Source organism: Bubalus bubalis, chromosome 16 (genome assembly GCF_019923935.1).
Source record: "Bubalus bubalis isolate 160015118507 breed Murrah chromosome 16, NDDB_SH_1, whole genome shotgun sequence".
Taxonomy (NCBI): domain Eukaryota; kingdom Metazoa; phylum Chordata; class Mammalia; order Artiodactyla; family Bovidae; genus Bubalus; species Bubalus bubalis.
In genome coordinates, this window is record NC_059172.1 from 8,938,061 (window position 1) to 8,962,496 (window position 24,436).

The 24,436-nt window shown below is 52.1% G+C and overlaps 1 protein-coding gene across 3 annotated transcripts in view; it reads right to left on the reverse strand.

Annotated features, from left to right (window-relative positions):
* Positions 1-24,436, reverse strand: part of CRY2 (cryptochrome circadian regulator 2) — a 35,904-nt gene that overhangs the window by 3,478 nt on the left and 7,990 nt on the right. Inside the window, exons 2-12 of one of the 3 annotated variants that reach the window (XM_025266165.2) lie at positions 21,738-21,846; positions 19,302-19,444; positions 17,331-17,515; positions 16,293-16,381; positions 11,065-11,205; positions 9,456-9,767; positions 9,100-9,251; positions 8,781-8,983; positions 8,404-8,496; positions 7,165-7,306; positions 4,420-5,479 (exon numbers count right to left, since the gene is read on the reverse strand). In XM_025266165.2, the coding sequence (XP_025121950.1) occupies positions 7,167-7,306; positions 8,404-8,496; positions 8,781-8,983; positions 9,100-9,251; positions 9,456-9,767; positions 11,065-11,205; positions 16,293-16,381; positions 17,331-17,515; positions 19,302-19,444; positions 21,738-21,846 (1,567 nt within the window). In that variant the 3' untranslated portion in view covers positions 4,420-5,479; positions 7,165-7,166. Of the gene's footprint in view, positions 1-4,419; positions 5,480-7,164; positions 7,307-8,403; positions 8,497-8,780; positions 8,984-9,099; positions 9,252-9,455; positions 9,768-11,064; positions 11,206-16,292; positions 16,382-17,330; positions 17,516-19,301; positions 19,445-21,737; positions 21,847-24,436 lie in introns of those variants that run through there. The other 2 variants (XM_025266164.2, XM_044929223.1) reach the window with 2 other exon arrangements.

Here is a 24,436-nt window from a genome sequence, read left to right on the forward strand (position 1 = left end):
TGAAGATTAACATTCAAACAACATCAATGGAAGTTCAGATGTTAACAGAAAAGGAAAAAATGCTCTCGAGAGTTGAAGACACTGGAGTCAGGGGTTCAAACTCAGTCTTCTGACACATGCAGCCCTTTTCAGGCAAATGTTAAATCCAAAGATTTTAACTGGATGATGATAATTTCTCTGGAAGCTGGGAAAAATCAAAAACAAATTTACAAGTGGATACCTGTATGGGCCAATACTAAGTACCTCTAAAATATTTTCAACAATTTTCTCTTTCAGTTCAGTTCAGTCGCTCAGTTGTATCAGACTCTGCGGCCCCATGAATCACAGCATGCCAGGCCTCCCTGTCCATCACCAACTCCCAGAGTTCACTCAAACTCACCTCCATCGAGTCAGTGATGCCATCCAGCCATCTCATCCTCTGTCGTCCCCTTCTCCTCCTGCCCCCAATCCCTCCCAGCATCAGACTCTTTTCCAATGAGTCAACTCTTCGAATGAGGCAGCCAAAGTACTGGAGTTTCAGCTTTAGCATCATTCCTTCCAAAGAAATCCCAGGGCTGATCTCCTTCAGAATGGACTGGTTGGATCTCCTTGCAGTCCAAGGGACTCTCAAGAGTCTTCTCCAACACCACAGTTCAAAAGCATCAATTCTTTGGCGCTCAGCCTTCTTCACAGTCCAACTCTCACATCCATACATGACCACCGGAAAAACCATAGCCTTGACTAGATGGACCTTTGTTGGCAAACTAATGTCTCTGCTTTTGAATATGCTCTCTAGGTTGGTCATAACTTTCCTTCCAAGGAGTAAGCGTCTTTTAATTTCATGGCTGCAGTCACCTTCTGCAGTGATTTTGGAGCCCAAAAAAATAAAGTCTGACACTGTTTCCACTGTTTGCGCATCTATTTCCCATGAAGTGATGGGACCGGATGCCATGATCTTAGTTTTCTGAATGTTGAGCTTTAAGCCAACTTTTTCACTCTCCACTTTCACTTTCATCAAGAGGCTTTTTAGTTCTTCTTCACTTTCTGCCATAAGGGTGGTGTCATCTCCATATCTGAGGTTATTGATATTTCTCCCGGCAATCTTGATTCCAGCTTGTGCTTCTTCCAGCCCAGTGTTTCTCCAGATGTACTCTGCATATAAGTTAAATAAGCAGGGTGATAATATACAGCCTTGATGTATTCCTTTTCCTATTTGGAACCAGTCTGTTGTTCCATGTCCAGTTCTAACTGTTGCTTCCTGACCTGCATACAAATTCCTCAAGAGGCAGGTAGGTGGTCTGGTATTCCCATTTCTTTCAGAATTTTCTCTTTAAGCTTGTATTATAATGACCTAGCCATATTTTTTCACTACAAGTAAATATATTCGTTACTAAAGTGTATACATGTTTATTGAAACATGCTAATTGACTCTTCTTCTGCAACTGATAACTTCAGGACTGGAAAGTAAACAGGTGCTCCTACCCACTACTTCCATTTCTGGTGTTCTCCCCACCTTCAGGGGCGAGGGACGATAAAGGGTGCTTGAGGATTCCTTCAAACACGGGCTCTTACTCTGGGGTTCCTGATCCTTAAGGGGTCCAAGGACAGGCCTTAAGGGGCAGTCCACAGAGGCCGTGACGTACATTTCGCTGTGTGTGGGAACAGGTGTAATTTTCCGGGGAGAGGCTCCATCCTTCATCAGACTCTTCAAAGCATGGGTAACCCAAAGAGGAGTTAAGAACCGATGCCTCAGCTTAGAAGATGAGGAGATGAGGTGCAGTCGGGCAGGTATAATACTAAAAATTCATTGAGACCTACGCTCATCTGGACATGGTTTAGCCATGGGGCAGACCCGTGAAGGGAGGTGGCAATGACCTGGCCTCAGATGAGCCCCAGTGACCCACAAACCCTCTGTGATGGCTTCAAAAACCCACACAGAAAACCAAGGTTTGCAAGAACCAGCTCATCCTTGTCTACAAAGCTAGTCAAAGGCCTGGTCAACTACTTACTCAAGCTGCTCAATCAGCAGATAATTAGATGGTCTCTGTGCTCTTATTCTCAAGCTAGGACATAAGTCCGCAGAAAAAGGCGCTCGGGGAAATCAAACGAGGCCGTACAGGAAAACGACGGCCTCACTAAACACAGAGAAGCGCAGCGAGGGGAGAGGCACCAGGGGAGAAATCGACGCATAAAACACCACTAAAGACAAAGCCAATCTCACACCTGTTTCACTCTCTCAACCCGTCAGAAGTGGCTGGAACACAGACTAAGTTAATGAGCTTCCCTCGGCGTGCCAACGTCAGTTAGGATGGACCGTGTCCCAGGGCCCTCACACCCCTTCTCCCACACTGGATGCTGGCTCCCAGCCCGGGAGGGGCGTGTGGGCCACTGTGCACACCCGAGCCTCGTCAGCAGAGGAGGCCACTACAGCTCAGGGTCTGGAAGAAACGTGGTTTGGAGCTGGACCAGGCCTCAGTGGCCACCCTCCCCAGCACAGGGGCTGAGGTGCAGGGCCCGAGCCTGAGAGGGGCAGAAGGCCGGCTCCCAGCCCCCACATGAGGAGCGGGGAAGGGCAGAGGTGCGGCTGGGCCTGGACGGGTTTACAGCTGGTCCGTCGGCTCAGCCTCATTCTCCACTGTAGCTACTCGCCTGCCCTTCCTGCTGTACCACAGCAAAGGGGAGGGGTGTCTGTCCGTCAGCAGCTACTGAGTAAGCGGCAGCGAAAGCGCGAGGGGATGTCAAGCCCCAATAAATTCTCGTTTCAGGAACTGAGTCAGAGAAAAACCTGTGTGCAGGCTCCCAGGACGGGTTTCTGACCACCACACAGCCTCCGCTTCCCCCGGGCAGCGTCTTACAGACTGCCCAGTGCCCCTCACACACAGGTTCACGTAAGGATGGACATACATGCGGCAGATGTATGCCGTTGTCAGAAAGACAACAAAGAGATTCCAGAAGTCAGGTTCTGCTCAGTGAAAAGTGAAACTGTTAGTCGCTCAGTTGTGTCTGAGTCTTTGTGACCCAGTGGACTGTAGCCTGCCAGGCTCCTCTACCCGTGGGATTCTCCAGGCAGGAACACTGGAGTGGAGAGCTGTGCCCTCCTCAGGGGAGCGCCATGGCTAACTGAGCCTGCGTGAACTTCGGGTGGAGGACGGGGAGAGGTGGTCCTTGGCCATGAACCTTCTGTGTTCAACAGGCTTCTCTCAACAGATCAGTATGTACCAGCAGAAGGGCAAATAGATCCTGTGCACTGCTAAAATAATTGGACCAATACAAAAAACCTGTGCACAATTGGAAGCTGATGGAATCCTGAGCGGTCAGCAGCTTTGGGGATTACGGAGAAGCAGCTGAAATGAAAGCTATTTGAGGCTGGCTTATTTTTCAGTTTTGTGAACATTGTACAGTAACCAAATGCAAAACAGATACTGATGTGGGTTTGATGTAAGCGTGGAACCAACTGATATCAGGATATGTTTTCCCACAAGATCAGTTTAAATCATTGTTTGGCCCAGGCCTGAGGCATTGGAAACAACAGAATAACAAACGAGAGAGGCTGGAGCTAAACACGGCCTGAAGGGCCCGTGATGGAGCCTCCGGCTGCTGAAGCGTGCTTCTCCACACCGGACAGCTAGAGCACCTCGGCACGGTTGTGAATCCGGCCCTGAGTCACTCGGCTACACTGACAGAGAGGAGAAGGGGCAAAGGCAGTTAAGACTACCGACTCGGGCCCCGGGGCCACTGCTGTGTGGCCCGTCCAGCCCAGGGTGCTGGCTCTGACTGCGGTAACAATGACAGAATCAAAGACACCCTGAGAAGCACATGCAAGGCGGCGACGTGATTTCGTCTGTGTGGTGCATTTTACTCAGAGGCTTTTCACACACGGTTTCTCCTCTTTCCCCAAGGCTTGTGCTTGATGGGCAGGGCAGGTGACAAGATGCTGTTATCACTGATCACTGGTGATGATGCCCAGCCATCCTCAGGCCCCGGTGCGACCCCCAGCACAGAGCGAAGCACAAGCGCCACTGAGACACTCTTCTCTTTCAGGGTTTCCGAAGAACACGAGTATCTATCCTGTCCTCTGACCTCTGGGCCCCACTTCCAGTCGACTGGCATGATGAAGGGCTGACCCCATCCCGACAGGCTGATGGACACCCCTGGACTACACGCGAGGAGAGGCGCTGGCCTCTGCACCTTCACTGTCCTCTTGGAATCTCCGCCACGGCCTCGCGACTGGCTCTCTCCCCACACCGCTTCCTCTAGCGCCCCAGCCCAATGCCTGGTTCATCTTCAAAAAATGCCAGTTTGATCATTCACTCTGTTTCAAAATGCGCCTCCGTTCCCAGAGAGTACACATCAAGGACTCTGTCTGCTTGACATTTAAGACCCTCCATGACTGGACCCAACTGTAACCTCATGTTCTTGTAAAAAATAGTAATAACAATATCCATAATAATAATAGCTATCGTTTTATTTAGGAGCTTCTAAGGCTAAGCGGGGCTTCCCAGGTGGCACTAGTGGTAAAGAACCTGCCTGCCAGTGCAGGGACTGAAGACACGGAGGTTCCATCCCTGAGTGGGGAAGATCCCCTGGAGGAGGAAATGGCAACCACTCTGGTATTCTTGTCTGGAGAACTCCAAGGACACAGGAGTCTGGTGGGCTACAGTCCATAAGGTTGCAAAGAGTCAGACACGACTGAAGCAACTCAGCACGAAGGCTAAGTACCCTGTGTATTACACAGACGGTGTTAATTACTGACCAGCACCCACACTCTGTAACAGAAACTGGATTTTGTCTGGCGGCTCGTGGACATGGCTCAGACAATAGATTAGGAATGGTCCAAGTCAGTGATTCTCAGAGGCAGTCCCAGAACAGCATCATCATCAACTGCTGGGAACGTGTTAGAAATGCAAATTCTCAGGCCCAAGCCCAGGCTCGTTGGGGGTGGGGCCCAGCCATCTGCAGCTTAACAAATCCTCCAGGGGCTTCTGTTGCTCACTCAGGTTGGAGATCAATGGTCTAAACAATCCGGATCCTATTTCCCAGCTTGGGGGTGGCTTTATGACTCAGTTCTGGCTCATGACGCCAATGTGAAAAGCTGCGGAAGAGGTGTCCTGGTAAAGGTTTTATTTTCTTGATGAAAAGGAAGAGAGGCAGCCCCTGACGACCTGGCACAGTATAAAACTGCAAAAAAACTTCACTGGGCCCCCAACCCAAACTTTACTTTCTTTTACTCAACTTTATTTTTCCTTCATTACCACTTAGGGCTTCTTGACACAAGATGTATCTATCTGTTTACTGTCTGTGTCCTCTCACGAAGATGCACCCACGGGCAGGCAGGACCCTGTCGGTCATGTTCACAACCATATCCAGTGCCTACAACGGTGTCTGGCGAAGTGTCGTCACTTGATACATGTTTATTGAATGGATGAGTGCAGCTGTCTCTGCGATTCCTTCTCTTTTTTGCTTTGAGCAAGGAATTGATGGCTGAAGCCGTGGCAGCCACCTTAAGGCCAAGAAATAAGAGAATCTCAGAAAAATTGGCTCTGACATTGTTGAGCCATCAAACCCAAACCAGCAAGCCCGTGCTCTGGCCTTTGTCCCTAAGAAAACTGACCCCTTTCGTTTTCACCACAGCAGCCCCATGCGTCACTGACACATATATTCAGTCATTTAATCTTTGTAACAAGAACCTAATTTTTGATGAGGAAACCAAGTCTCAGAGAGCTTAAGTAATCTGCACAAGATCATGTAATCATTCAGCTGTTGTTCTTGTCGGAAATGCCCCCCCTTGCTGCCTAAATTCAATTCGTCGTCCAGGTCCTCTAGGGTAACTTCTGTCTTATACTCCTGGATCGCTCCAGCCCACCAACCTGTGTCTAATGCTAAGCTGGTGGAGTGTGAATCATCCGTCCAGGAATTATAGATCATTTGTCTTGTTTCTCTAAGCAGACTATTACATCCTTATGGACGGGCATCGTATCATGTTTTATATGTCTTAAGCTCCCTTTTCTCACACATTTGCTGGCAACAGTTTCAGGCTCAAGTGGATGCCATTACCTTCCTGAGCAACCATAACCCAGATGTTTAACCTCTCTGTTCTGTGATCTTCTCACCTGAAAGTCAGAGTATCAGCTTGGCAAGTTCCAGATTTGTAAGACAGAATGAACTTTGCTTAGTATCACAGACTTAAGAGAGAACTAAGCGGTAATGCCTAAGGTTGCCAGTACTCCGAGGACGAGGTAACACAAGTCTGTCCACCTGTGACGTCTGTGACAAAGCACCTAGTTGGGTAAAGGGCGCCAAACACCTGCCGCGTCACTGACATGTGAGTCTAGACGAACAGACCAGATGGCCCCGCCCGGCCCTGAAGCGCAAGAGCTTAGAAAAAAAGAATTGGCTTCACAGAGAAAATTCCCCTCCCATCTAATCTTGCAGACACGGCACATAAGGAACAGCCCAAGACGGTGACCCAAAGTGGATAGTAATTTATGTCTTCCCCAGAAAGGCATAAAAGGCCCTCTTACTCTGGGGAAGGAAGAGCCAGGTTTTTGTTTTTGAAGACATTCGGGGGCTTCCAAGGAAGATGAGCGCTGACAGGAAAGGGCAGAGCTGAAGCCACGAGAAAGACCTGAATGGAGGCGTGGCTTAAGAGGCACAGATGACTGACGGGGAGCCTGGGTCAGTGCGTGGTGGGGTTGTGCTGAGTGAGCCTCCAAGCACCCCTAAGCCTACATTCTGAAAGTGTGTGCTGCCCTCTGCTGGCCAGTCTCAAGCGCACAGCCCGTCGGGGCAACTGGCAGAGGGGCCTGAAGCACCCCCAGCCCTGCCCTGGGACGACTTCCCCCTCAGCCTCACACCCAGGTCTCCGCTTTCTCTTTTTTGGATCTGGCTCACTTTGACAGGTAGAAAGAGTCTTTTTTTTCCCTTTCCCATAGCTAGCAAAGAAGGAACAAAGCTTTACCTTTAAATTCTCTTTTTAGTATTAGAAGGTGTAAAACTAAGAATGGTAGAAATTGAGCTGAAATCCTAAAGAAGTCAGGCAATCCTCACAAGGCTTTAATCCCGTTTGCCGGGTTTTAAGCTTCACCTGGCAGGGCGGTAGTTTCCCAAACTCGCCCCCAGCCCTCCCCGCCTCACCCCACGAGACTCTCCCCCTCCTCACCCCTGCCTCCCTTCCGCCTCACTCACTCTCAGACACCCCTGCTCGGCAGTTCTGAGGGGAGCGACTCTGCCACCCTGGCCCGTTTGCTGAGCTCTCCACCAGGCGGCTCCTCCGCTGCTTCCAGTTTGCGCTTGGGAGACGCTGGGCCCCCAGGCAGTGGTCTTGGGCCTGTAGGGAAGCAGGTCAGTGTCACACGGACACATGCGTTCAGCCCACATGACCCTCAACTGCGCAGAGGTTGCTCTTTAGGGGGCAGGGAGACTGCTCCTCAGACCGGCCCCTCTCCTTCAGCAGTGACCGCCTGGAGAGGTCCGAGGAGCGCATGATCAGGCCTGCAAGCACGAGTGCCAGCTCTGGGGCCCAAGTGCCAAGGGCTCCAGGCCGGAGACGGACAGGCCTGGCGCCTCTCCTTGCTTGGGGACTGAGGCCTTCCCTCTGTAACCGGCCTCCCGAAGCTGGGATGAGCATGCTCTCCCCTGTGGAGCCCACCTGGCCAGGCAAAGTAGAAAAAGCTCTGTAGTTCTCTACAGTCTGAACTTGCTAGTCTTCGTCCCAGAGATGAAGGGCAGAGGTTAAGAAGGGGGCAAGTCTGCCTACCCCACTCTCCTGCCACCTCCTGCCTGGACGACTTGTCGCCCCCTGTCCAGCCTCCCCGTCCTCGGGGGCTCCTGCCCACGCTGTGCTCTCCACACACACACAGCAGGCAGAGTGAGCTCTTTAAAACATAAAGCGGTCACGCCTCTGCCCTGCTGACCCTGTCAGCGCCTTCTCCCTGCACACATGAGGGAACGCTAACCCTCCTGTGGACGCAGAGTCTACACGGCACTGCTCTGGCTATCCATCCTTGTCTCGCTCCAGCTTGTCACTCAGGACACGCCAGCCCCACTGGCCTCCCTCTTCTCCTTCCTGGGACAGGCAGCTCGCTTCCGTCTCTGAGTCTTTTCTTGCTATTTGCCTGGGATGCTCTTCCCCCTGTTCTCGGAAGGCTGGCTCTGCTCACTACCTGGGGCTCTGGTGCTTCACCTAAAGTCACCTCCTCCCCAGCGCTCTCTTAGCAGGTCATTCGACTCGACTTTCCCGCAAAGCACTTGGTATCTGACATGATCCTGCATGGTTCCTTTGTAACACCTGTGTCCCTGGGGGAGTTCAAGCTCCACCGGGGCATGAGTGTTCTGGTCTCCGTCCTCAGACCCCGTGACTGAAGTGGGGGTAGTTCTGCAGTGCCCCTGGGATGGGCACAGGCCCCGGAGGCCAGCTGTACTCACCTACACTGCTTGAGCTCCCTGCCTGGCTCGAGCTGGGCTCCGCCACTGGGTTGCTGAGGTCTTCCACACAGGAAGGGACAGACGCCAGCAGACCTGGGAAAGAGGCAGGGGAGTAATCGGAATGCAAACTCACAGGAATGCAAACGCACAGGGCCCCGGGGCAGGGGACAGGGGGGTCCTAGGTTCTGTCTCTCTCCACTGGCTGCAACTCATTCAGCCCTGCCTGAGCGGTCTGTGCCCAGGAAGTCAAGTCAACAGCCTGGAAGGCAGCGCTCAGCAGTGTCCCCCTGCGAACATCTGGGAACCCCCATTCCCACCCCAGGAGCCCAGAGGTGCTTTTCATGTTGGGGATGAGGGGATGGGGGGGTGCTCCTTACAGAGTCCCCGGTAGCGGGAGAGCTGCTGGTAGACCTGCTTCATCCGCTCAATGTTGAGCCGGCTGGCCTCGGCGTGGTTGACGATGGGCTGGGGGTAGTCCACGCCAATGACGCACTTGGCTGCCTTCTGAATGGACTCTGGGGCGTTCCAGGGCTCGTAGATGTACCGGGAGGGGAACCCTTTCAGTTTGGGCAGGTATCGCCTGAAACGCACCCACCAGACGACCTGTCAGCACGTTGGGAGCCTCCTTCAAAGGCCAAGTGTATCTCACCAGAGGAGGAGGCTGCAGTGGTCAGAAAGCCTACTCTGCATCCTCACCTGATGTAGTCTCCACTGGGGTCCGTGCGGCGGCCAAAACCCACTGGGCAGTAGCAGTGGAAGAACTGCTGGAAGAAAGCGCTGCAGGACAGCCACATCCAGCTGCCTGCGTTCACGCTGAAGTCCGCGTCCAGCAGCAGCTCATCGAACACCTAGATGCAGGCAGAAGAAACCATGAGCCTCCAGGGGGCGGACGACCATGCTTCTCCCCCAGTCACCACACAGACCCCGGAGAAGGGTGTCAAAGCCTTCTGCTGCAGGCAAGCCAAGAAGGATCTGGAGACAATTTCCTGCACCCAGGGGTCCCAGCCCACGCCCTAGCCCCCGTGGGGGCTGCCCACTGAGAGAGCACTCACCCGGACCCCGCTCTCCCAGCTGACCCAGAGGTCCCCGCGTGTGAGGAAGCAGGCCACAGCGTGCCGGGCCAGGTGGTGGATCCAGCCCTCCTGCCTCAGCTGGGTCATGATGGCGTCGATCCAGGGGAAGCCTGTCTTGCCCTCGGCCCACTTGGCCAAGGCCTCGGGGTTGCGATCCCAGGGGATCTGGATGCAGATGGGGTTCCCCTCCATGCGGTCGAACCTGGGGTTGTTGGTGGCCGCCGTGTAAAAGAACTCTCGCCACAGGAGTTGCCCAAACAGGGAGAGTGGGGGCGTGCTGTTCCGCTTCACCTGGGGGCGGGGGCAGCACATGGGTACAAGCGCCTGCCCCGGCCCCAGCACCTCACCACCCAGGCCTCCCCACAAAGGACCGGAGCTGCCACCTCCACCCTCGATGCGGGGAGGGGCCGTGCCCAGGAGAAATGGCAGAAGGTGCCTGCAGAACCCAGCGCCCTGGCTGTGCCCACTGCTGCTCTGAGCACCAAGAACGGCTGAGGGTTGGCAGGCGGCAGAAGGGACAGTGCTGTGGGACTCGGGGCTGGGAACTGAGCTCCCCAGGCTGGTCACAGTCCTTGTCCTCAGGGGCCTCTGTAACTCTCCTTTCTAAAATGTCAAAGGGAGTTTTCTCAACAGCACACACACAAAAATGCTCAGTCTAGATTTTGGTTAAATACGTGATACCCTAAGCCTGGATCTGGGGCCATGAGGGAACTAAGACATCAGACCTCCAAGTGAATGATGTGTGTGTGCTCAGTCACATCTGAACTCTCTTCAACCCATGGACTGTAGCCCCAGCTTCCTCTGTCCCTGGGATTCTCCAAGCAAGCATACTGGAGTGGGTGGCCATGCCCTCCTCCAGGGGATCTTCCCAATCCAGGCATTGAACTTGTGTCTCTTGTGTCTCCTGCATTGGCAGGCAGATTCTTTATCACTGTGCCACCTGGGAAGCCCCAAGGGAATGATAATTTTCCTAAAATCACAAGATTACCCACTGAGCTGGCAAAGCTACCCCAGGCCACAAAATCTGGATACTGGCAACGTAAGGACACATGAAACAACGCAGATGCAAGTGTGAGCTGATGAATCTCAGGGGCGGGAGGTGCGGCCCTCTCTCTCTGTGGGGGCGGGTACATCACCACAAGGTGCTCTGCCTGTTGCCCCATCCGGCCCTGCATCCAGCCCTCTGCTTACTTCCTCATCACTGATGGGCAAGTGCCACGAGATAGTCTGGACGCCGCCCCGTAGCTGGCCACTGCGCTCCTCACCTCAGGACTGGCCCCAGCCTCGCCCATCCTGCCTCCCACCCTGAGGGCTCAGTCCTCATCCCCCTGCTGCTGTCAGCTCTGCCACCCCGGGCTCACACCCTGAGGCCGGCCTGTCCGGCTCCACTTGAGAAGCTGGATTTGGTTTCGAGCGGCGGTTGGGGCTGTGCTTGGCTCAGCCACCTCTCGGATGTGGCCTCCTCCTCACCGTCTCTGGACAGTACCTACACTTTAGCCAGAGGGAAGGCCTCCGTGTATGGTGACTGACCGGCCCAGAAGACCCCGGTCCTCTCGGCTGCACGTGGGGGCGGGCTGACGGCCCTCACCTTCTTGTACAGGTCCCACAGGCGGTAGTAAAAGAGACGGCAGGAGAGGCAGCCAAAGCGCAGGTAGGGGCTGAGGCCCGTGGGGCTGGCCAGCAGGGAGTTGGCGTTCATCCGGGGCCTCTCGTAGTTGGCAACCCAGGCCTGCAGCAGAAAGAGAGGGCAGAGGAAGGACAAGCCGGGACGCTGCCGAGGAACAAGCCTGATGGCAGCTGGTGGTTAAGGAACCCTGCTTAAGGTCGCAGACCAGAAAGCCAAGGGGCCAGGACAAGAGTCCTGCGCATGTTCCACCCCTTCAGGCTGGCACAACTTCTGATGGAACCACCATCAACCGAACAATGGGGCCCAAGTTCTCATCCTGACTCTGTTTAATTTGTGCTATGATTGTAGTAAGTTATTTAGTCCCTCAGTGACTTTTCTATTAAATGAGAAGAAAGTTTCCTACCTGCTGGAGATTAAATAAAATGACAGATTTGAAAGTTTCTGAAAGCACTGAACAGGCTATGACTCTAAAGAAGAAAGGAACAGGGGCTTCCATGTTACAGAAGAGGGCAGCTCTCACTCAGCTCCCACTGTCACAGGGGCCCTGAGGCTGCTGCTGCACAGATTCGCCCGGGCACTTCCGCCCAACGCTCCACAGCACTAATCCACAACTGCGGACCCCGAGTCACCAATTGCGGGGTCACTTGTCTTGTTTTTCTCATCGGTTGCTGCCGGCAGGGTACTTAACCTCCAGCACTCAGGGACACCGGTTCTCTCATTTGCTATTAGCAATCCCGTGAGGCAGCATTTGTCACCTCCTTTTGAGAATGAGGAAACAAGGCTGTGAAGGGTTACGTGACTGCCGGGGTTACAGAGATGGTAAGAGACAGGGCTGGAGGGACTGACTCCAGTCTTTTCCACTCCCTCTAACAACTATTTTCTTTCTCAATTCCTAATGCCCTCTTGTTCTTTGTGAGGACTATTTCACAAACTTATACCCTCTTGAGACCTCCAATTCCATACTCACCCACCCCTCTTCAGCAGATGACCTTCTTTCCTCATGATAAGGAAATGGAAGCCATCAGGTAGGAAACACCTCAACTTTTAGCCACCAAATCTACAGACTCGCCTGCACCCACCCCCCCTGCGACCCTGCCCAAGGCTGAGGCCTCCGCCCGGCTCTGGAGCCCTCCTCCATTCCTTCTTACACACATTCCACCTCTCCCTCTCTTTTGCGTCCACTCTAACAACACTGGGGAAATGGTCTCGGCTCTTTGCAAACAAAACAAAATAAATACTTTCCAGTCACCCTGCATACTTCCCCCTGCATCCTCTTTGCTCCCTTCACAGCCAGCCTCACTCTATTTCCTTGAACCCAGCTCCACGTTCCCTTCACCACTCCCACCAGAGCCTCCATGACGTCCACGCCACTGAATCCTGTGCGCATTTTCTGTCCTTTTGTTTCTGGGCCTCCCAGCCACTCACCCTGTTGCCCGCGCTCCCGTCTCCATACCCACCATTCCGTGGGCTCCTGGTCGCCTCTCAGCTCTCACCTGGCTGGCTACTCATGTTTCACCAGCTCCACCATGCCTCCCGACCCTGAAGTGCTGGCGTCCCAGGGCTCCGTCCCGGGTCCTCTGCTCCACTGTGCTCCAGCTGAGTTCATCCGGTCCCGTGGATCCTCTAAGGCTACTTCCTTGCAGACAATCACCATGGCTCTAGCTTGCGCCCCGACTGCAACCTAGACTCCCAAATCACCCTATCCAACTCCCTGCCAGAGATCTCCACTGGACTGACTCTCAGGCCTCAAGGGTAGCAGGCTCTTCTTTAAACTGCCCTTCCACTGGCATGCCTTACCTCAGAAAGTGCGTTGTCATCCACCTCGTTGCCAGAGCCAAAACCATGGCCGTCACCTTTCCCTGCCCTCCCTCAGCAGGTCATGTCAGTCCCACTGTCCAGGTATTTCTCCACTCTGTCCTTTTCTTCCATCCCCTGTTGCCATTGACCTGGTTTAGGCTAAGACTATCTATACTGGACAACTGTGATAGCCTCCCACCTGCCTCTGCATCAGCTCTTGTCCCCTCTAATCCACAGTCCACACCGGGAGCAGAGTGGTTCTTTAAAATGCCTGTCCCTGAGGGCGACACCAGCAACAGGCTTCCTGGTGTTCTCAGGCTAGAGTCCCAAATCCTAAACAAGGCTCACAAGCACCCTGCAGTCTGCGGGGGGCCCATGTTTCTAGCTTCCTCCCTTGCCACTCTTCTTGAAGCATCATGCTCTTGCTAGCCTTTGCACATGCAGCTCCCTTTCCTTGGTTAATTTTGACTCTTCCTTCAAGCCTCAGCCATCCTCAGGTATTGGTTAAATACCTCTAACAGACACAAGGTATATTTGCCTGCTCACATCCTTGCCCACCATTCTTTGAAAATCCTTTTAAGTGAAACACAGATACAAAAGTACACCGATGGGTGGCTTAATGAATTATTCTAAGGCAAATGCCTCTGCAACCACCACCAGAGTTCAAGAATCAGTACCTTGCCGGCCACCCCAGAAGCCCACCTACGTGCTCCGCCAGTCAGGTCCCTTCCCTGCTCCATCAATGACCGCCTGCCCAACTTTGTTAATAATCAGGTCCCAGCATTTTAAAATGTTTTTATTTTTCTGTTTTTCCAAAGTACATTTGGATGGGAGGGCTTTACCTTCTCAGTTACTCCTTGCATTTTTAAGTGTTTTCTATTCTTTTTTTCATCAAATGTACATCCGCAGGCACATTTTGTTTAGTCTTGGTCATGTCAAAGAGTCCAACATGTTATTTACTTTATTCTATGCATTTCCTGCCGTTTCCTTCTTTTCCTTTTAGATTTCTTGTAAAAGAACTCAAGATCTGTGACTTGCACTAATTCCCACAATCTGGCTTTCCCTGCGTTCTTACGGGTGCAGTTCAACACATTCCTCTGGCCTGTGTGCTGCCTGCAAACTGGTGCTGGTACCAGAGACGGGCTCGGACTCAGGTTTCCTGTCTTTGCCAAGACTACAGGGGGAACACGCCTGACGGTCGCTATGCTTGGTGCTAGCAGTCATCAGTGAACCGCTCGGGGCTGCAAGGTTCCACTGTTCCTTTTTCATTTAATAACTGGGACACTTGTGGAGAGATGCTTGCCCTCAGCTACTACTGGGTAACCCACTGGTAAAGACCATATTCTTTGGCCCCCTCTTTCTGGTAACAGCGCTTAAAGTTCTTGTGGTGACCCAATCCTTCCCTAATCTCAGGTCAACTGAGTAAAGTAGAGCTAAGCCCACCTTGGACTCTGGGAGTGGGCTCACTCCCAGATTCAAGTCTGACCAGGGAAGGGGGCACCCCTTTCCCTGGCCATAGTGACGGTCAGGGACAGTCACATGACCCACGCCAGACCAATGAAAACACTTCTTGAGAATTTTTCTGAAGCTTTTGGAAACTTTCTCAGTACTAAGCACATTGAAAATAAGCCTCTGGTGACCTGCCTTGCCACCACTCAAGGAAAGCCTGCCTGAGAATGAAATAATACACAGGAAGGCAGTACTGAGATGGAGAATGCATTCCAAGTAGCATTAGTTGGACACCTGGATCCAGCTGTGCCTGAAGGCTACCTCCTGGAACTCTTGGTTATATGAGTTAAGAAAAATTCCTTTTTCAAAAGCCATCTTGCAAACAAGAACTGATAACAGAGTCAGTCCTCTTGCGCGTCCACTTTCACAACCCTCTGAGCCACTCCTTTCCTCACCTAAATGTACTTTACTTCCCTGTTTCACGGCTGTCACCTCTATAGACTATGTTTTAGACTCTATGTCTGCCGTGTTGGGCAGGCTTTCTAGTAGCTAGACCGTCCCAACCTAAGAAAATGCTCACTTCAGATTTGGAGAAGTGAAGAAGTTAAAATAAACCTCCTGAAATGGTTTAAACTCCTGTCCATCAGGCACCTTGTGTTCTCCCAGATATGTAAAATACAGTATTCCCCAAGACCATCTTTGAGTCTAAAGGGCCCTGATATAGGCTCCCCTTTCTGCCCCCTCGGCCCAGCCTTTGTCTCCAGACTGACTACAAGGATGTCTGTATAAAGCTAATGTGGACAAAGAGGTCGGTTCCCTCACAGATCCTGGACACCAAAGTTCCTCCTTTTAATGGCTGGGGCTTGCTTTCGGCCCTGTCTGATGGTAAGATCCAAATGGGGACCTCAAGGCCGCTGGGCCTTGGGGAGACTAGGCCCATGACCCGCCTTCATTGCTAGCGAGGTACTTCCTGGGCTGGGGAGCACTCTTCCCAAGTGGGCTGTCTTAGCCTCCTTCTCGCATTGTTATCACCTGGCTGCTGGGCCAAATGCCCAATACCTGAGCAGGAATAGAACATGCCGTGATTCTAGGGACCCAGTCTATAAACCAGCTGCAGGGGGGCAGGAAATAGGAGGCGACTGTTCTTGAGAACAGTCTCTGCTTCTCTAGTCCCAGGGGGTGTAGGTGGTGGGGGACATTGTGAGGGCCTCCTCTGGGGCCTCAGCCTCTTTCTTCCCTCTGAGCAATTCCCGCTTCACTGTGGGGTGGGCCATTCGTTCTGCTCTGAGCAAATGGAAATCAGTGCCTTGGAGACTCAGCCAAAGCGAGCAGGGGTGGGGAACATGGAAACACAAAATAATCTTCTACACTTTACTACCAGATATCCTCTTAGTAAGAGAGTATCTGACCTCTTACCCACTGACCTCTTAGTAAGGGGACACACCGATGAAAAAAAAGCAATCTAGCCCAAGTTTTAGACCAAGTAGAACAAGATCTCACCCCGCTACTTAGTAACTGTGTGACCTGAGGCAAGTCTTGATTTCCTCATTGGTAAAATGGAGAGCTTAATACCTACCTTGCAGGGCAGATGGAAAAATGAAAGGAAATAGGCAATGGCAACCCACTCCAGTGTTCTTGCCTGGAGAGTCCCAGGGATGGGGAAGCCTGGTGGGCTGCCGTCTCTGGGGTAGCAGAGAGTCGGACACGACTGAAGTGACTTAGCAGCACAAGCAGGTGCTAGACCTAGAAATGCTCAGCCCGGTGACCAGCCCATGGTATAAGCATTCACTAATGGTAGCTGCTCTTATTGCTGTTATTGACATGAAGACTTTTTCAACCAGCTTGAGTGAAGAGGCACTCAGGGACATGAACCTGGCTCCACCCCCCTGGCTGCATGGGGGTGTTAGCATCTGAAGCCCTGTGTCTTGGAATTGGGGCCATACCTTCCGTTCCAGGTGCTTATCCAGGCGGGCCAGCGCTTCCGTCTCTCCTCCCCGCCAGACCGCTGGGCCGAGCCCTTCAGTGGGGAATCCTAGGGGGGCAGCAGGGCCACAGGACTGCAGGTCAGGTCAGTCTGGTGATGGTGCAGCAAGTCCTCACACGCAACTCTGTTCTCTGAGCTCTGTGTGAGCTGGACTATGGTGTTCTTGGTGCTAACAGGACTAAAGCGAAGTGAAGTCGCTCAGTCGTGTCCGACTCTTTGCGACCCCATGGACTGTAGCCTACCTTCTCCCATGGGATTTTCCAGGCAAGAGTACTGGAGTGGGTTGCCACTTCCTTCTCCAGAGGACCTTCCCAACCTAGGGATCGAACCTGGGTCTCCCGCATTGTAGGCAGACACTTTACCGTCTGAGCTACCAGGGAAGTCACTGAGATAATCCTTAATGTTTCCTCAGTGATGTTTTTTAAGTCATGCAGGTTTTCTTCCCACTGTGACCTCTTCTCTCCTTTCCCTTGCCTCCCTCATCTCAGCCACATCTCATTATAGGCAGGTGAGAACAATTCTATATGACTGGCCCTGGCAGGTTAGCTGGCTACAGCTGTGGTTTTTAGGTAAAAAGGGCTAACTTTGTTCAGATCGAAAAAAAAATGTGTGCTAGGGGAGGAAGGGGAGAGAGGCTGATAGAGCCCCTTTCATCAGACGCAATACCAGTTATGTTGGTATTGAGAAGCCCACTGATGGCAACGCCAGTCTATGTCTATGTCATCTGAGAGGTAAAAGTACAAAATTAGTCATGAACTAGAAACAGAAGCTGAACATGTGAATATGAACAGGAAAAAAGACCAGAAGGATTGCTGTAAAATTATCAGTGGTGGGTAACTGTGACAGTTATTTCCATTTTCATCTCTCTCTATTTTCTAAAGTGTCCACAATAACAAGCATCACTTTGACGAAAAAGAAAAAAAAAATAGTAAGCTGTTGTTTTTTTTTTAACGAAAAAGGAGGTGACAGTATGAGGGGCTGGGGCAGGAGTACGCACCCAGCTCCTCCAGGGAGGGCACGCCGTAGGTCTCGTCGTGGCTCTCCTGGATCTCGGCCCGGCAGCCCTCCATCTGCTGGCTGGTCACGGAGCCCACGGGCTTCCTGGGCAGCTCCATGCGGCTGATGATGGCCTGAAAGCGCTTGTAGGTAAGGGGTGGCTTCTGCCCGTTCAGCTCAATGATCCTGGGAATCCCAAAGACGCCTGCCGTCACTCACGAGGCCCTTCGTCTCAGGTCTCTGCCCGCCCAGAAAACAGCCCAGACTGCGCAGGCTTGAAGGGTGGCCTTCCTCATCCGCTCTGGGTCCCACCTCTAGGGGGAAAGGAGGGGACAAGGGAGGCTACGTCTCCATGTTACCGAGAGGGAAATAAAGCCCAGATTGCTGGAGCAGGTGCCTTAGGTAATGGAGCAAGTCAGGGCCAAATCTGGGGCTCAATTCCAGGTTCCCCGGTGCCGGTGTGGAGCCGCCTAAAGAGAGACTGACCATATCTCTCTTATCACAGAAAAGTCCCCACTGGCCTTCACGGTCCTTGGCCTGCCTGTCCAAGCCACAGGGTGCCCTGTGGACTGTCTCTACCCCACCGTAAGCCTCCAGGAAGTTCTTTGATAAGAGCTGCAAACGTGTTCCTTGGTTGGAAATTCATTCTCTCCTTGGGCCCAAGTTACTAGAACAGAGAGGTGGGGAACAGCCTGTCCCTCCCTAAATCGGAGGTTCGGGGTTCATAGTCACAACTCAACCTTAAAGGTTTTTTTGCCGTTTACAAAAACACAGCTGCACTCAGGTAAGAAGAAAAGCTAGAGGAGAGTTTAGAGGCAAATTGAGGCTGTTTATGTAAGGATGAATTCGGATGGGCTGGAGCCAGACTCCCGGGGCCCCTGTTGGCCAAGCAGCAGCTGACGACAAGCAGGGACTTGCCGGGCTAGTTCATCTCAGTTCCTCTCTCCTCCCCTCCATTAGTGGAGGCAGAAGGTTGGCTGCTGCCCCGGCAGTGCCTCCGCCGCCTCCTCCGGCACGTGGCAGGAGGAGGTGCTCCACACCCAGTGCCTCCTGTGAGCCCAGCTCACATGCAGAGCTGTGTGACCTGGCCTCCCAGCAGCCACCACCAGTCTGGGAAAGGCGGGCGGGAAGCCGCGGTGGCAGCAGCAGCCCAAGAGGGACAGCCCTGGCAGGGAAGGAAAGGGAGGAGGGGGTTTCCTCCTGGCCTCTCTGAAAGCACAGGGCCCCCACAGCGATCTCTCAAGCTTCCGAGGCAACACCTAAATGTGAGGCCTGGAAACCCAAGAGCCAGGGGAGCCCAGGGAACGCAGCTGGGGAACAGAAGCTGTGCCTGTGAGAGCAGATATCTACTGGGAGGGGCCACAGACAGGGCCCCACTGAGGTCAGAGGGCAGTTTCTGAGCAGCAGGATGGAAGCAGGAGCATGTGGGGTAGGTGAGCCTGGAGCGTGTTAGGAGCAGATCTATGAAGATCCTGCTTGCATCTCTTGGGCCTAATGAGCCTCTCTGCACCCAAATTTGGAAAAGGCAATGGCACCCCACTCCAGTACTTTTGCCTAGAAAATCCCATGGACGGAGGAGCCTGGTAGGCTGCAGTCCATGGGGTTGCTAGAGTCGGACACAACTGAGAGACTTCACTTTCACTTTTCACTTTCATGCACTGGAGAAGGAAATGGCAACCCACTCCGGTGTTCTTGCCTGGAGAATCCCAGGGACAGGGAAGCCTGGTGGGCTGCTATCTATGGGATCGCACACAGTCGGACACAACTGAAGCAACTGAGCAGCAGCAGCAGCACCCAAATTGGGTAAGCTCTACGGGTCTCTACTCTGACCTGTTCTCCCCTGGCTCCGAGAAAACGCCATGCCCCATGTGCCAGGGGGCCCTACTGCTGAACCTCCCTGAGTTCCGCTCAGCAGGGGCCCAAACCACCACCTCCCACAATGGGCAAGCTGAGCCCGGGACCCATCTCTTACTTGTCCAGGTCATAGAGAGTATGCGAGTTCTCGGTGACCACCTCCACACCAGCCTCCTTGGCCATCTTCATGATGGCTGCGTCCCGTTCTTTCCCAAAGGGTTCAGAGTCATACTCAAAGGTCAGGCGGGTCACCCCCCATTCCTGTCGGGGGAGAGAATCTGTAATGCTCACCACTGTGGGGAGAAGGAAGCTGGGCAGGCACTCAGCTCCCTGCCGAGAGGAAACCGAGCACGTGGGGAGACGTGTCACAACACACTGGGGACGACGACTTGAACCAGAAAGCCAACCATCTGAGGGCCCCAAGGTTTGAGGAGGCAGGCCCCTGAGGGATCAGGAGAGAGGTGGGCAGCTCTGGGCGCCGCCGGTGTCCTTGTGGGAGAAGAATACAGAGGAGGCTATAAATACACATTCCCAGGGGAGCCCCCGTCCCAGAAAGAGGCACAGGATCGCCACCTCCCGTCTGCTCAGCAGCCTTTCCCAGAGCTCCTCGGGGCCCTGCAAACTTCTGGCCTAGTTTTCCTGGCAGACTTGTGCTACATAAAGTGTCCTCACGGTTTCCACGGCAACACTTCTGAGGCCAGTAGCAAACAGAGCTAGTAGGCTCCACCTCTCAGACAGCTGGGAAAGGAGACGCAGCCCTTGGCCCAGAGGTCAGAGAAATCAGAGCAGAGGGGCCACATATTTTAAAAGAAGGGAATACTCTTCCAGGTCTTTAGTCATGTCTGGTAGAAATTTCTGTATTTCCTAGCAAACCTGGGAGAAAGCGGCCCAGTGAAAGGTTGTACCCCTTCTGGAACCCACAGAAAGCCCGAGAGCATGCAGCTAGCAGGAGGAAACCACATTCCAACCCAGGTCTCTGGTCATGGTCCCTTAAAACTCTGAACCCTTGGGGCAAATGTCCTGGCCACGCACATGCCGGTGCAGTCTTGACTGAGCCCTGCTGGCTGTGGGTCCCGCACAGAGCTGCTTATCTCTCGCCCAAGGTTAAGGTTAGCACTGAACATTTATTGGGCGCTTACTATGAGCCAAGTACTCTGCTTAGCAGTTTATGATAGGTTAAAGGTTAAAGCCTCACAGCCCTATGAATAATAATAGAAGTGTTACTATTAGATGACACCTTCTCCAAGAAGCCTCCTCGACCCTCTTCAGAAAGACTCTCCGGCACCTGCCGTTTCCCACCACAGCAGTCACCATGTGGCAGGGAAGCTGCCCACCACTCCCCAGTTTCCTCCACTGGAGTGTGTGTACTCGGAGCAGCAATCGTGTCGCCTCATTCTTCATCATCCTAGGACCTGGTATGGGCCTGCGCACATAGCAGAAGCTTAATAATATACAGAGAATGGGCGCTCTGTATCTCTGGGCTATTAGTGGGCTGGCCTCGGAGGTGCTGGGAGGTGGGGCAATGCAGCAGGAGAAGAGAGGCCCGTGTGTTTAATGGTATGGTGGTCACAACACAACTCTGGGCTCACAGCCTGGGTTCAGGTCCCAGACTGCTGCTCTGAGCTTCACAGGCATGGGCAAACTATTGCTTCCTTGTCTGCAGAACAGGGACAGGGGCACCTACCTCTGAGGGCAGCGGCAAGGGGTACAGGGATTAATGTTCATAGAGCATGTACTGAGAACACCGCTTGACTCACAGTTAGCCCTCAGTGAGTGCTGGCTCTTACCCGCACTGTGTGATTCGTGCATGTGTGTCTGTGTGTGGGGGTGTGGGGAGGGGAAGTGAATGCTGAAGTATTTACTCAGCTGCCTGCCTTGACATTTAAATCTTTCCTCTTGTCTTTTCCCTCCAGGAAGAATAGGAAAGGAAGCGGGGTGCAGAGAGGCACAGAAACAGTCGTGTGCTGATGTCCTAGAGCCCTCTGTTCATGAGCATTTCCACCTCCATTTGGGTTTTAAAAAATGTGTATTATAAAGGGTTTGTGGGGGAAGCTGGGCTGGCTACCTATGTGGTAGCCAGAGGCCTATGTGGTACTGAAATGAAGATTTTGTCAATCATTTTACAGAGGAAATAGGGACACTCCCTTAAAGAGGCTGATTTTTCTTTTTTTTTTTTCCAATAAGAGGAGCAAAGCAAGAGGGGAAATGCCCCTAGATAAACAGGAAACCTCACCCTCAAACTCCTGGCGCAAGAAGAGCCCTAACAAATCTTGCTGGCTTGAATCAAGAAAATATTTAAGGAAGCCAGGAATATCTGGGGTGAAATAAGTTGCCACATCCCATGTCTGAACTGAGCTGGGAACTTTCCAACAAGACACCAGATTCCCTGATGTTTTCCTTAACACAGTTTCCATTCTGTGGGCAGCTGACCAGCTTCATTCGCTCCCAGCTTCCCTAGCAGCAGTGGTCAGCCCGGCCCTGACTGTTTCCACTTCCTCGGTCAGTCTGTGGGGAACAGACGCTCACTGTCATGTCCCAGACTCTGAGCACTCACCTTGAACAGCCTCGGGAACACGTCAGCCGGCTGGCCCCGGACCACAAAGAGGCGGGAGTTCAGTTTCCTTAAGCTTCTGTCCAAATCTTCCAGAGACTGAAGTAGGAACCTGCAGAAGCCACGGAGTCCTTGTTGGTGGTAACATAACAAAGAGTCACTCCTCCCTAACAAAGCAGGGAGAACCTTGTTTATGCCAAACCAGTAGCACAGTTCCCCGGGGTTCTTGTCCAGGCGTGATGTGGTAGGGGCTCAGGGCCACCTCTGTTGAATCCTGCCTTTGCCATTACTAGCTGCTTGACTTTAGGTGATTACTTAACCTCTTTAGCTTCTTCCCCCTAATCTGTGATACAGAGTTGGTGTTAGTACCTATCGCATAGAATTGTTAAGGAAAGAAAGCCAAATAATGCAAGAGGAACATTCAATACAGACCCTGGAACAGAGAAACCTGGGGGAGTGTGAGCTGCTCCCACTCCTGCTGTTCCTCGGCGATCAGAGGCAAGTCATTCACTCCCTTTTGGACCTTGGGTGTAACTATCTGTCCATCACTAGGGGGCTGTGAGAACCACAGTGAGAAGAGATGGGGGAGCCATCTGAGAAACAAGGGCAGTCCTGTGGTACGCCGGCAGAGGTCCCATCAGCAGAGGAACAAGGCTGCAGTGGCCCTGGAAGGTCTCATCCACCCTGGTCTGACAGACTTCCTGTCTTTCCGCACTCACGCTCTGGTCTGCATGGGTGTCTCCTGACACAGCCTCATGGCCCCACAGCCTGGGCTGGGTCCCCAGCGTTTCATTTGGCAGGTAGCCCCTTCCCCAGGCCTCTCCAGGGCCCTGGCCATCAAGTTCTTGTCCCAAGAGGGAGAAGGTATGTGTCTGGAGGATTCCCTCCCAGGCATTCATGGGTGTGGGACTCCAGAAACACAAGACACCTGGCCTGAGGGCTGGATCAACGTGGGACAGGGACAGGAAACGAACATTGACTGAGAGCTTTCAGGGCCTCTTTACTTTACAGGACCACAAAAATTTATTACCTGCACAGCTATGCAAAGGAGAAAAGGAAAGATATACTCATTTGAACGCAGAGTTTCAAATAATAGCAAGGAGGGATAAGAAAGCCTTCCTCAGTGATCAATGGAAAGAAATAGAGGAAAACAATAGAATGGGAAAAGACTAGAGATCTCGTCAAGAAAATGAGAGATACCACAGGAACATTTCATGCAAAGATGGGCTCAATAAAGGACAGAAAAGGTATAGACCTAATAGAAGCAGAAGATATTAAGAAGAGGTGGCAAGAACACACAGAAAAACTGTACAAAAAAGATCTTCACAACCCAGATAATCACGATGGTGTGATCACTCGCCTAGAGCCAGGCATCCTGGAATGCGAAGTCAAGTGGGCCTCAGGAAGCATCACTACGAATAAAGCTACTGAAGGTGATGGAATGCCAGTTGAGCTATTTCAAATCCTGAAAAATGATGCTATGAAAGTATTGCACTCAACATGCCAGCAAATTTGGAAAACTCAGCAGTGGCCACAGGACTGGAAAAGGTCAGTTTTCATTCCAATCCCAAAGAAAGGCAATGCCAAAGAATGGTCAAACTACTGAACAACTGTACTCATCTTACACGCTAGCAGAGTAAAGCTCAAAATTCTCCAAGCCAGGCTTCAACAGTACGTGAACTGTGAACTTCCAGATGTTCAAGTTGGTTTTAGAAAAGGTGGAGGAACCAGAGATCAAATTTCCAACATCTGTTGGATTATCAAAAAAGCAAGAGAGTTCCAGAAAAACATCTATTTCTGCTTTATTGACTATGCCAAAGCCTTTGACTATATGGATCACAATAAACTGTGGAAAATTCTGAAAGAGATGGGAATACCAGACCACCTGACCTGCCTCTTGAGAAATCTGTATGCAGGTCAAGAAGCAGCAGTTAGAACTGGACATGGAACAACAGACTGGTTCCAAATGGGGAAAGCAGTACATCAAGGCTGTATATTGTCACCCTGCTTATTTAACTTATATGCAGAGTACATCATGAGAAACACTGGGTTAAATGAAGCACAGGCTGGATTCAAGAGAACTATCAATAACTTCAGATATGCAAATGACACCACCCATAGCAGAAAGCAAAGAAGAACTAAAGAGCCTCTTGATGAAAGTGAAAGAGGAGAGTGAAAAGGTTGGCTTAAAGCTCAACATTCAGAAAACGAAGATCATGGCATCCGATCCCATCACTTCATGGCAAATAGATGGGGAACAGTGGAAACAGTGTCAGACTTTATTTTGGGGGGCTCCAAAATCACTGCAGATGGTGACTGCAGCCGTGAAATTAAAAGACACTTACTCCTTGGAAGAAAAGTTATGACCAACCTAGACAGCATATTAAAAAACAGAGACATTACTTTGCCAACAAAGGTCCGTCTACTCAAGGCTATGGTTTTTCCAGTGGTCATGTATGGATGTGAGAGTTGGACTATAAAGAAAGCTGAGTGCCAAAGAATTGATGCTTTTGGTGGTGTTGGAGAAGGCTCTTGAGAGTCTGTTGGACTGCAAGGAGACCCAACCAGACAATCCTAAAGGAAATCAGTCCTGAATATTCACTGAAAGGACTGATATTGAAGTTGAAATTCCAATAGTTTGGCCACCTGATGCAAAGAACTGACTCATTGGAAAAGACCCTGATGATGGAAAGATTGAAGGC